Source organism: Pristiophorus japonicus, chromosome 15 (genome assembly GCF_044704955.1).
Source record: "Pristiophorus japonicus isolate sPriJap1 chromosome 15, sPriJap1.hap1, whole genome shotgun sequence".
Taxonomy (NCBI): Eukaryota; Metazoa; Chordata; class Chondrichthyes; family Pristiophoridae; genus Pristiophorus; species Pristiophorus japonicus.
In genome coordinates this window covers 56,109,213-56,122,793 of record NC_091991.1, presented here as the reverse complement: position 1 = coordinate 56,122,793, position 13,581 = coordinate 56,109,213, and the positions used below count along the sequence as shown (strand labels likewise).

At 41.7% G+C, this 13,581-nt stretch overlaps 1 protein-coding gene across 1 annotated transcript in view; it reads right to left on the bottom strand.

Moving 5' to 3' along the window:
* Window positions 1–13,581, bottom strand: part of LOC139280780 (DENN domain-containing protein 2A) — a 100,317-nt gene that overhangs the window by 24,867 nt on the left and 61,869 nt on the right. The window contains exons 4-10 of the mRNA XM_070900470.1: window positions 10,541–10,692; window positions 6,792–6,940; window positions 5,922–6,122; window positions 5,513–5,606; window positions 4,134–4,184; window positions 2,073–2,260; window positions 897–1,006 (exon numbers count right to left, since the gene is read on the bottom strand). Coding sequence (XP_070756571.1) covers window positions 897–1,006; window positions 2,073–2,260; window positions 4,134–4,184; window positions 5,513–5,606; window positions 5,922–6,122; window positions 6,792–6,940; window positions 10,541–10,692 — 945 coding nt within the window. The remainder of the gene's footprint in view (window positions 1–896; window positions 1,007–2,072; window positions 2,261–4,133; window positions 4,185–5,512; window positions 5,607–5,921; window positions 6,123–6,791; window positions 6,941–10,540; window positions 10,693–13,581) is intronic.

Sequence of the window (13,581 nt, the reverse complement as noted above, 5' to 3'; positions counted from 1 at the left end):
TAGACTTGTGGAGGATCATTGTGGTGGAGGATTTAATGATCTCGTGAAGCTATAGGTCAGTCAAGTGGACTAGAAAGCCAAGGTCCAGCCTTGGCTCAGTGGTAGCACTCAGTCTCTGAGTCAGAGGGTCATGGGTTCAAGCTGTTCTCCAGAGAGTTGAGCACATCATCTAGGCTGACATTTCAGTGTAGTAGTGAGGGAGTGCTGCACTATCAGGGGTGCTGTCTTTCAGATGAGACACTAAACTGGGGCCTTGCCGGCTCTCTAAGATGGATGTAAAAGATTTCCCTGCATTGTTTAAAGAGGCACAGGGAAGTTCTCCTGCTGTCCTGGCCAACATGCATCACTCAACCAAAACTGCTGAAACAGATTGCCTGGTCATTTATCTCATTGCTATTTTTGAGACCTTGCTATGTACAAATTGGTTGCAGTGTTTGCCTACGTTACAACAGTGACTACACTTCAAAAGTAATTAATTGGCCGTGAAGCGCTTTGGGTGTTGTGAGGACGAGAAAGGTGTTACAAGTACAAGTTCTTGTCTTAGCAAAGTGCTGGTACAATGGCTTCCATATATATTGTAAACTTCTATGGGTTTTCATCTACACAATAACACATTCCTCTTCACAAGATACCTATGCATCTTCCATACATTTATCCCACATTATTTAATTCTTCATAATGACTATTTAATACCAAGCATTGTTCTAGGTGATTTATACACATCAAAGAGAAACAAGCAGGTGAAAATTGTGTAACAATAAATCAATTTACAAACATGGAGAAACTCATTAAACTTGATGCAGATGAACCTTCAACCTTTACCACGTTCCTCCCACCCCTCCCCATCCATTAGTTGAGAAGAGGCATGATTGAACATAACCTATTAAAATATATACCTGGCAAATTCAGAAACAGGAGCCCAGTCTTTCGCATCAGGGAAACAGAACTGTGGGATGACTTTTAACTGGTCTTCCGTTTCCCGCATGAACTTGAATGGTTTATCCAGCTGCACCACATGGAAAAAGATAGTATTACACACCATGCTACATTCAGGCCATCCATACTATACACCATGATGCACACACATTGCTTAATATCATATTTCAAATACACATGCTTTACACACATGCATACACTGCATACCTCATCGTGTTTCATGTTCCATATCATGCTCCATACTTCATCTCTCACTTATAAAATACCCACACACCAAACTCTGGGGAATATTATATTGCCTTTTTGGAAACACAAACCCATCTTATGTCTCCAGTAATACAAATCAATCAAAAACCATGCCAGAAAGTGCAGCCATAAATTTTCAGTTTTTCCACAGCATGAATTGAGAGGTAAAGATTTGCTAACAATGCATTTAAAGGAGGAGGAAAGTCTCTGGGGGTAATTTTTGTTCTAAGTACACTCCCGGTGTCTATGTTAAAGATATATAATTATAAGAATCTTTACTGTTCTATAAAATAGCTTGCCATGGTATTTTGGATTTCCTTGCCTCTAAAGCCACTCTGGTGATGTCGCTGATAAGATCAGCCACCCGTGCCTTTCACTTTAATGGAAACCAAAACTACTGAGCAGTCTGGGAGCCAACCTGGAGATACCCAGCTCTGGGATAACATGGTGCTGGCAAAGCATGCAGAATTCCTCACAGGTAACCTGTTTTTGTAGTGTCGGATAGTCCCAGACCAACTCTCAGACTACTGTGAAGTTACAGCCCTCTAAAATAAATGGGACCATTCAGGGGTGCAGCCTCTTGAGCCGATCAGGAGGGAAGGAAGTCTGAAATGATGGATGTCTGCTACAGAAGAAACTTCAGTATACAAATACTTAGTTAGATATTGAGAGTACTTGGAATAAATGAAACTTCCTCAAACTATTCCCTTCCATTTTTTTAATGTGTGGATGGGTTAAGTCAATGATTACCCTCCCTCATCTTCTCTCATTGCATCAGAAAATTCAGGAAATATGTATTTTTTTAAATCTGTAAACAGTTCAGCATCCCAGCTTATTGGAACACGAGAGAGGGAGAAAGGGTCCTTCTCTGAAGTTGAGCACCTTCTTACCTTCAGGGGAAACTGTTGGGTGACCTCGGGAACGTAAACACTGCTTCCCTTCTTCATATGCAGAGCAACCACCACAAAAAACTCAAATAACTGCCACTCCTGGAACTCGATGAGATCCCTCTCCAAGGTCCGATAGCGATCCCTTTGTTTCAGCATGGACTTGACCAACACAAGCCGTTGGCTGTGAGCTATGGGTGGGAGGAGATGGGAATTATTTTCACTGAATCAGTGATGTATTAATTAATAAATCGGCTGCCCTGGAAGCTACTGGGTCTTTATACTCTCGAAAAGCATTGACTTTGTGAAAAATATGAGGTATTTAGAATAATAAAGGGACTAGACTGTGTCTGTATGTGTGTGTGTGTGTGTGTGTGTGTGTGTGTGTGTGTGTGTGTGTGTGTATATACTGTTTGAATTAGATAAGTTAGAGAACGAGGGTGTAGAGGAGATTTACTAGAACGGTACCAGGGACTTCAGTTACGTGGAGAGACTGGAGAAGCTGGGAGTGTTCTCCTTAGAGCAGAGAAGGTCAAGAGGAGATTTTTATAGAGGTGTTCAAAATCATGAATGGTTTTGATTAATAATTAAGTAAATAAGGAGAAAGTGTTTCCAGTGGCAGAAGGGTCAGTACCAGAGGACACAGATCTAAAGTGATTGGCAAAAGAACCAGAGGCGACATGAGGAAACCATTTTTTTTAAACATAGGAAGTTGGAATCTGAATTGCACTACCTGAAAGGGTGATGGAAGCAAATTCAATAGCAACATTCAAAAGAGAATTGAATAAATACTTGGAGGGAAAACATTTTAAAGGGCTATGGGGAAAGAGCAGGAGAGTGCGACTAACTTGATAGCTCTAAAAAAAAAAGCACCAGCACAGGCACAATGGGCCAATCAGCTTCCTGCTGTGCTGTATGATTCTATACATATGTTAAGTAAGCATAGACTTAGACTAGATGTCAGGAGGTCTTTCTTTTTGCGGAGAGTCAATGACCTCTGGAACAAGTTGCCCGATCATGCAGTGAGTATGGATAGCCTACAAACAATCAAAAGCTAAGTGGGATGTTGGGTGATACACTTCGTAGTTAGTGTTATCTCCTGGAACTCATTTCAATCACCTTCGCAGAGGAATTTCCCAGAATTAATTTTTCCCCTGAATTTGCCGAGGGTTTTTTGTATCTGTTCTTTTTCATCTCCTAGGAGGTTACATAGCTACTGGTAAATGGGAACATTGGGGCTTAATCGAAACATGACTGTATGGAAGAGGCTTGGTGGACCAGCTGGTCTTTTCCTGTCCGTCAATTTTATATGTTTGTGTGACCTATAACACTTCAAATTTAAAACCATTTTCAAAACTCACTGTTCCTCTGACTCTGGCCTCTTGTGCAGCCGGTCTCTTCGTTCTATCATTGGTGGCCATGCCTTTAGCTACCTTTAGGCCCCATGCTCTGGAATTGGCTCCCTAAAGCCCTCTGCTTCCACCTCTCTCTCTTCTCTTAAGACCGTCCTTCAAACCTCTGACTAAACTTTTGGTCACCCTTCCTAATATTTCCTTCTTTAGCTTGACGTTCATTTTTTTGACTATACCCATGTGAAGCACCTTCGGACATTTTCTTACATCAAAGGCGCTATATAAATGCAAGCTGTTGATGACTAAACCGACACATCTGGCAACGGCTATAATTTAAAAATAATTACTGACCTTTGAATCTTCACTCCATACCTGGAACCCCTGCAGGCAGTTAGTAGGGTCCAGGGGCACCATGTTTACTTGGGCACCCCAGGAAAGCTTTGGAAATTGTGGGGGCAACAAAAAAGGGCAGAGATCCAGCAAAATGGGTCTTTGCCCCTCTTTCCTAACCTTTGTACCCAGATGCAAAGGTAAAGAAAATCTACCCCTATAGTCACCTCCAACTGGGGCAAAACGTTTTTTTTTAATGAGCTATATTGCTGTTTGACACCCCCTCTATTTCCTAGGCAAGAGGTTGTATAGCAAAAGACAGAAAATATATTTAATAAAATAGATCATCATCAATGATCAATTTGTACAACAATTTGCTTACCTTTAAGTTTTTCTTCAGTCTCACTGTCAGTTTCACTGTTTTCATCTGTAACTGGATCGTCATAAGATTCTTGTTAAGGAATGTCTACTGACACACTGCTAATTTGTAACTAAGGCAGTGCAACAAGATTGTTATAAATATCAAGTATGCATTAGATATTTTCTCAAGTTAAGCACCACCAATTTCTTCCATAAGTGAATCCTACATCCCTTACAATCAGGAGTTTATCTTCTGCCCAATATCTTGATAGCAGTACTTGGAGGTCGTAAGAATGAAACCCTTTGATATATGAACTGGATGCTGTAATCCTGCATGTGCGATTGGGAGTGCTTCTCCAATCTTCCGAAAGGTTGACTAATTCTCTTCTCTCGCTCTTTCTCAGGCAGTCCCTCGTATCGAGAGTGACCCACTTCCACACCAAAAAGGGATGAGTTCACAAGTTTTTCAATGAAGGACCTGATATTCCCGGTTCCAAACTACATGCTGAAGGGTGGAAGATGCCTGTGCGCGGATTTTTTTTTTTTTTTTTTTAAACGTGTGGTGGCCGTTGCACACCAGCCACCACACGAGCTTGACAGAGCGAGGTCTTGGTCCAGTGGCAAGGATTACCCAAGACGACTGGAGACCAGTGCTGCATGGACCTAGTGCGCACACATATTGCAGTGTGGGCTGGCCTCTCCTGGGCCCCGAAGACTAATTAATTCAGTAATTAATACTGGGCTAATTAACACTTATGTGAGATGAGGCCAATGAACAGGTTTAATTTAAAAACCATATGTGAACAAACAGAGTAGCGATTATTGCTTATTTCGTAATGCTTCGTGTAACAAGGAAAACAATAAAATATGTCTCAATGGCGCCATTAGTGGGCTAGTTATAACTTTTTTGATCAGTGGTTCCTTTGAACCTGACTGGCACCATCATGAGGAGGGTGTTCCTAGAAACTAACTCCTGCTGAGTTCAAATGTAGGAGGCATTCCAACATATAATGTGTGTGGTGTCTAAATGTCTACCACTGTCTCAAGGTGAACTGGAATACAGATGGTACCACTTCACAAAATGGTTCCCTCCAGCTCTAATCCACATTCCCCTGGCATTTGACTATCCTGTGAGTTTAATCACCTTGTGAGCTAAATTTAACTTATCATTCCAATATAAATTCTTCAGTGATCAAGTAGTCAGAAATTCCAGTATGTAGCAAGACTCCCTCTAACACTATTGTCCACTGTATATATTTTCCAGCTGAGTAATGTTTTCATTCATCAAATTTAAAAGTATTTTTGTGTGCATCAAATTGATCTATTATTGGGTCTATCCCTAATAATAAATGTTATTCAGTAGCAATGTACTGTACAATACCAATCATGCACACACAGTACCTCTTCCTGTACTTGCTTCAGAAGACTGACTGATCCTCTTCACTTTCTTCTTCCCCCTCCTGGCCTCGTAGATTGCATTAATTTTCAACACCACCTGCATCAGACAACAGTGAGGAATGCTATCAATGATGATCTATGGTTCAGAGATTAACATTGCTGCTCTGGGGTCAAGGGGATTACTGGACTAGTCAGTTCATGTTGCTGCTCAGAGGTGGCTCTGGGTATTTTTGGAAGATATTCCATCACCCCTGTCAAGGATGATTACCCTGCCCCAATCTCGGCTGAGCTTAGTTGCAATTGGTTTGTTTTTACAAATATTTTGAGGCACTGACTGCAGCCAAATTCAGATGATGATTAACTCTGGCATTCAAAATAATTAAAAAAGACTCTTGTGTGGGCAGAAACATACCTTAGGAATTTTTTTTCTTCTCTTTAATAATTGCGAGTCTCCTGCCAGGCTCAATGTGTCATCTGGACTGCTAGGGGTGGACGGTGGGCTGGCTTTTGGTGGTGAGCTTATCCCATCTTTACTGATTTTTCTCAGATCCAGCAGTTTGAAACTTCTCCTCTCTGAAGAGTGTCGGAAGAGGGAGGGAGTCTTCAATGGAAGCTGTGAAGACAGATCTCCAGATTAACCCTCACAAATACAGCAGATAACTACTGGCCAGCACTACAGCAGAAACACATGATGCCTAGAATTAGTAATTCCAGTATTGGATCATTCTGATCAAATCCTACCCAAAAGGAATTGAAATAATACTGTCCAGATAGTTCTAGATCTTAAAAGTTGTACTTTATCACATGCAAATCTTTACCAGTCTCATTCTGTTGAGCATATGTGAAGTGTTGGACTTGCATTAAGCTCTAATGTCAATGCCTCCCAATTAAAGGGTTCTGGATCAGCGAGAGCATTGCACTCCCATTCAATGGGTCTTCAGCTCTAGTTACAAAGCACTGGATTTTCACGCAAAAGGTCAACATTCAAAAATCACTTTTGACTGTCAATGAAGCTTGATTCAGATCATTGGCCAATTTTCATTTAGTGCCGTTTGGTCTGCTGAATTATGTATTTTTTTTTACAACAGAACATTTTTCTTTGGGAGGGTGCACAGGAAAAGCAAGCTAAATCTGTCGGACGACAAAAGCCTACCCCCTATCAAGTCAACTTAGCAGTGGAATTGACAATGAAAATTGGGCAGGATCTCCAATGGGCAGGCAATCCGCTCTGCCAGATTATCGTCCAGGTGGTAAAGATTAAAATCTACCCCATTCACCTTACCTTTATAGGAGTCTCTGGCCTAATTTCTGATGGAGATCCTGGCTTTGGGGTGGACCCAGCTGATGAAGGATGAACTTGGACACACCGTTTCCCCAGGGAGTGCCTGTCTGCAGATTCTATGTCTTCATACGGGTTTTCCTTGGGGACGTCTGCAATATCAATAGAAATAATAGCAGTAAATATTAGTAATTTACCTTTCTATAACTCCTTTAAAAACGTAATCATTCTTACCCTTCAAACTATCATCCTGTGCCCTTACATTAGTACTTTCCAAAATTATGGCAGTCACTGTTAAATTGCAAGTCCTCTCACTTAAAAAAATTATGGCTTAATCCATGACTGCCAAAATTATTCTTGACATGGCTATTCCTGTGGCGATCATCTTACCTATGTTACATATCATTGGAACTCTGTTCAACACTTTGGCGAATTATCTCCAAAGCCTTTGACAATGTAGCCCACAGCTAAAAAAACAACGCATAACCAACATCCAATTCCCTCCAAAGTAATGTACATGGCTATCTAGATGTCTCATCACTTTATCTGTGTTGGAGATTAAACCAGTAACTCAGGTGGTCACCAGAAATCTGTTGTCTGTCAGCTTTACTCCTTCATAATAATGAGCTCCTCCAACAATCAAATAATCCTCCCCATTCTTTAACTGGTGATTCGACTCTACATTCACCATCATCCTTTGAACCAAGCAACATTCAGTTTTGTCAAATAGCTGGATGACTAAACCTTGATCTCTTCCATGCCCTTTGATGGAGCAAACAAAATCTTTCAAGTCTTGAGATTTTTCATCTCTTGCATCAACAGCTACTACCTCTTGTGTTTGATGTCTTCTATTTTAGACTCTCTAGTCTTTAGTCAAAATTCTAGGCTTCACATTCACCTCTAACCTCAAATGGAACATGTATATCACCTCCACTGATAAAATTACCATCGACAGGCAGAATTCAACTCTTTCTTGCCAACCATTTATTTTTCCCTGAACAAGTCTTAGCTCCCTATAAAGCCCACGACCAATACATGAATACTGCTCCATAGCTGGGAAGGCTCTTAACACCGCTCCCACATTCTGAAAATAGTAGATAAAGCTGGCCATCTGATAAACAATCCCTCTTCTATCTCTAGCCTCAACTCTCTTCCACTCTGTTGCAACCTTTCTTGTCTTTTTATATTTTGTCAATTGAAGGGAGAAAGGGATAGACCGAGTAATTACAGGCCAGGCAGCCTAACCTCAGAGGTGGGAAAATTATTGGAAAAAATTGAGAGACAGGATAAATCTTCATTTAGAATTACACGGATTAATCAAGGTGAGTCAGCATGGATTTGTTAAGGGAAGGTCGTGTCTGACTAACTTGATTGAATTTTTTGAGGACGTAACAAGGAGGGTCAATGAGGGTGGTGCGTTTGATGTAGTTATATGGATTTTAGCAAGGTTTTTGATAAGGTCCCACATGGCAGACTGGTCATGAAAGTAAAAGCCATGGGATCTAAGGAAAAGTGGCAAGTTGGATCCAAAATTGGCTCAGAGGCAGGAAGCAAAGGGTAATGGTTGATGGGTGCTTTTATGAGAGGAAGGCTGTTTCCAGTGGGATTTTGTAGGGCTCACTACTAGGTCCCTTGCTTTTTGTGGTATATTTCAATGATTTAGATTTAATGTAGGAAGTATGATTAAGAAGTTTGCAGATGATTCAAAAATTGGCCATGTGGTTAACAAAGAAGAAGAAAGCTGTAGACTGTAGGAAGATATCAATAGACTGGTCAGGTGGGCATATCCACAGATCCCTGAAGGTAGCAGGACAGGTAGATAAACTGGTTAAGAAGGCATATGGAATGGTTGCCTTTATTAGCCAAGGCATAGAATATAAGAGCGGGGGGGGTTATGCTTGAACAATATAAAGCACCAGTTAGGCCACAGCTAGAGTACTGCGTGCAGTTCTGGTCACCACATTACAGGAAAGATGTGATTGCACCAGATAGGGTACAGAGGGGATTTACAAGGATGTTGTCTGGACTGGAGAATTTTAGCTTTGAGGAAAGATTGGATAGGCTGAGGTTTTCTTTGGAACAGAGGAGGCTGAAGGGTGTATAAAATTATGACGGGTGCATAAAATTGAGGTGTATAAAATTATGAGGGGCCTAGACAGAGTGGATAGGAAGGACCTATTTCCCTTAGCAGAGGGGTCAATAACCAGGGGGCATAGATTTAAAGAAATTGGTAGGAGATTTAGAGAGGATTTGAGGGGAAATGTTTGTACCCAGAGGGTGGTGGAGGTCTGGAACTCACTGCCTGAAAGTGTGGTAGAGGCAGAAACCCTCCCCACATTTAAAAAGTACTTGGATATGCATTTGAAGTCCCATAACCTACAAGTCTACGGGACCAAGAGCTAGAGAATGGGATCAGGCTGGATAACTCTGTCAGCTGGCATGGACACGATGGGCTGCATGGCGTCCTTCCGTGCTGTACATTTCTATGATCCTATACTTATGGTCACTTTAACTGTCTCTTCTGTTCCTTCAAAGGTCCAACGGTGCCTTTCCGCATGTACTTCCTCCTCCCGGAGTTGAGATTAAGATTCATTGCACACTCCAAATTTAGCTCATTAGTTAAACTGTAGAAATCCTTAGCTTCCTGAGTATCTCCATTTTCATATTTTTAAACTTCAAACTTCGCATTACTTATGTGACCTTGTACTGGGCTGCATTTGATGCTGCAGCAGGTGATAGAGCTCTGTGACAGCCTCACTAGTAAAGAGGAGCCTCCTCACACACTGATCCTCGGCGAACTGTTGGTAAGAAGTTCTGGGCCTATGTATTCATGTAGGGTAAGGCCTCCTACGAGCTGCCCTCCTTGTATCTCTCTGAAGTTGCAGCTCCCTGGATTCTAGCCTTCCCCTTCTCCTTCAGCTGCAATGGCAGTGAAAGCGCCAAACCCATTAAAACCAATCCAAAATTTTCCAAAAACCCCATGTCAACAACCTTCTGCTGACCCACCAAATTAATTTCACAAATGATTACTGTCAGTTCCAGCAGCCAAAACTCCCCAAAAGTTCAAAAGCAGCACTGTAGCAATCTAAATAAACTAACGAGTGATTTATCCGAGAGCAGCTGATGATCCCTTTAAATATCACTAGAAATGGCGTCCTCCAAACTGTTCACGCACATGATTTCAGTGACTGATTTACAATTGATGAATACCATACCAGAGCTGTTGAAGGGTAACTGGGTCCTAAAACAAGCATAGGACCCTAATTAGCACATTTAAAAGGGTGACTGCCATTTTCAAAAGGGTGTGCTGGATGCCTATAAAAGCCCCGATTCAAAATAACGCAGGCTAATTCTGTGCGCAAAACGGGCGAGCGAGATTGTGACCCAGCTGTCTGTGCCTTAAAAGCTTTCCTGGAGGTAAAATAGGTGCTCCCAAGGTGAAAATACTCCCATCATCTCCAAATTTGCCTTTCTAAAATGAATATTCTTACTGTACTCTCACTTTTTAAAAAAATCATAGACTTAACTGTAAACTCCATATATTGTGATCTCTGTTGCTAGGCTGTTCTGAATCTGACCTGCTGTACCAGCTCCTGATTGTTACTTGATAATAGGTCCAATAGAGTCACTGCTCTCGTAGGTTTCTTGGCCAATTTTTCTATACATCAATCCAATATTATCTCTCAGATCAGGTTGACTAAGAGATACAGGCTGCATTTCAGAGAAATTGATACCCAATTCCTGAGTCTTACCCAGGATATCCTCATATATGTTCTCTTCTGATAAAGTGTAGTTCAATGCTAACTTCGACTGGGCATACCAATCCACCTGCCCGTTTCTGCAGAAATTGGGAGATGGCAGCCTCTGAAGGTCCTTTACATCTTCAAACTCAAAGGATTTCCGACTGTGTCAATAAAAACAGATGACAGCTTTAATTCACATATAGGTTAAATGCATCACTTCCTGAAGCTGCTACAATTTGTTTTGCATTTCACCATCTCTATTTTTCTTTAAAAAAGGTGAATTTTGTACTCCAAGGTGAGCAAATGCAATACTTTCCAACTTAGGCACTTAGTGGTCGTATCAACCAATCCCAGGTTAGATACAGCAAGAGGTTAGATATAGGATGAAATTGATGAAGTAACGGAGAGGGTTGTTGAGAGTAGTGCGGTTGATGTTGTGTATATGGACTTTCAAAAGGCCTTTGACAAAGTACCACATAATAGACTTGTTAGCAAAATTGAAGCCCATGGGATTAAAGGGACAGTGGCAGTGTGGATACAAAATTGACTAAGGGACAGAAAAACAGATTAGTGGTGAACGGCTGTTTTTCAGACTGGAGAGAAGTATACAATGGTGTCCCTCAGGGGTCAGTATTAGGACTACTGCTCTTTTTGACATATATTAATGACCTGGGTATACAGGACATAATTTCAAAGTTTGGAGATGACACGAAACTTGGAAATGTAGTAAAAAATATGAGGATAGTAACAGACTTCAGGCGGATGTAGACAGACTGGTAAAATGGGCAGACAATGGCTGATGAAGTTTAACGCTGAGAAGTGTGAAGTGATACATTTTGGAAAGAAGAATGAGGAGAGGCAAGATGAACTAACTGGTACAATTTTAAGTGGATACAGGAACAGAGACCTGGGGGTGTATGTACACAAATCTTTGAAGGTGGCAGCACAAATTGAGAAGGCTGTTAAAAAGCATATGGGATCCTTGGCTTTATAAATAGAGGCATAGGGGAAGAAATTGGCCTGTTTGCGACTTCCGTTAGCACCTGTGTGGGGTGGTAACGGGGGGTTACCGACAAGGTCGTGGCAAAATCACCGACGCCCACGAACTTCCCTGGCGATTTTGCGCTGGCTCCAATACTTACCGCCTCACTCTCTTGCTCTGTATCTCATGACATCATCTGGTGCACAGCACCCCCATTACTGCCCCGGATGTAATATTCATTCCCCCCCCCTGCAGCATCACCGGGGGTCAACAACGGCAACTGCAGGAGACGTTGTCAGTTCAGCTGGCTGCTTGAGGAGCGATATTTAAAGGCAGTGGTGGTCACTGGTCAGGTAGGGCAAAAATTATTTATCCTCCCCATTCTGGTGCCTCCGGATTTCTTTTGTACCCGCGATTGCTCAGCCTTACGTTCTAAGAGTGCTCGGGGCTGCTATGCACTTACCCGCAGGTGCCGAGGCCCAACACAAACAACCTGAAGATTCATTCAACCCAACATGGGCCCTTCCCTTTAAGCCAGGGAAAAAGCCTGTAAAGATGATAGCACTGCTCATTGCTCAGCATAGAAACATAGAAAATAGGTGCAGGAGTAGGCCATTCAGTCCTTCGAGCCTGCACCACCATTCAATAAGATCATGGCTGATCATTCCCTCAGTACCCCTTTCCCGCTTTCTCTCCATACTCCTTGATCCCTTTAGCAGTAAAGGCCATATCTAACTCTCTTTTGAATATATCCAATGAACTGGAATCAACAACTCTCTGCGGTAGGGAATTCCACAGGTTAACAACTCTCTGAGTGAAGAAGTTTCTCCTCATCTCAGTCCTAAATGACTTACCCCTTATCCTTAGACTGTGACCCCTGGTTCTGGACTTCCCCAACATCAGGAACATTCTTCCTGCATCTAACGTGTCCAGTCCCGTCACAATTTTATATGTTTCTATGAGATCCCCTTTCATCCTTCTAAACACCAGTGAATACAGGCTCAGCACTCTGCCAATACCGTCCCTCTCACTCACTTTAACGCTCGAAGGGCAGTGACTGCGTTTGATTTAGTGCTCCACTTCCCTCTTGGAATACTAAAGCGGAAATTCCTGGCAGAAGCAAATCTTTTTCGCCCGGCGATACTTTTGCTCTCCCTGAAAAGTTAGCGTCCCAAATGAGGCACTTCGCAATTTCTAGCCCATATAGAGTATAAAAGCAAGGAAGTTATGCTAAACCTTTATAAAACACTGGCTAGACCTCAGCTGGAGTATTGTGTTCAATTCTGGACACCACACTTTAGAAAGGATGTCAAGACCTTAGAGAGGGTGTAAGAGAGATTTACTAGCATGTTACCAGGGACTTCAGTTATGTGGAGAACAGAACAGCTCAGATTGTTCTCCTTAGAGCCAAGAAGGTTAAGAGAAGATTTGATAGAGGTGTTCAAAATCATGAAGTTTGATAGAGTAAATAAGGAGAAACTGTTTCCATGGCAGTAGGGTCGGTAATCAGAGGACACAAACTTAAGGTGATTGGCAAAAGAACTAGAGGTGACATGAGGAAATATTTGTTTTACACCGTGAGATATTGTTATCTGGAATGCACTGCCTGAAAGGGTTGTAGAAGCAGATTCAATAATAACTTATTGGATAAGTACTTGAAGGGGAGAAAATTATAGCACTATGGAGAAAAAGGAGAGGAGTGAGACTAATTGGATAGCTCTTTCAAAGAACCAGAACAGGCACGATGGGCCGAATGGCTTCCTTCTGTGCTGTATCATTCTATTAACTTCCCTAAATATTGTGCAATAAAATATTTATCATCATGTGATAGATGCAAAGTAAAACGCCCTCTTCTCTGCTCAATAATGTGGCCTAGCCCCAAATCAGAACGTTCCATTATTGTACAAGTGTGAGATTTCAATTTCCCACACTAACCATCCCATAGCCTTTTTAAGCAATATTAACAATTAAGTGCCAATTAATGGCAAATTATGACTAGTCATGTGCTGTGAAGTCAGTAGGAACTGGGTAGAGAATGCCTAAACTCAATTTACTTGGGACTGTTACA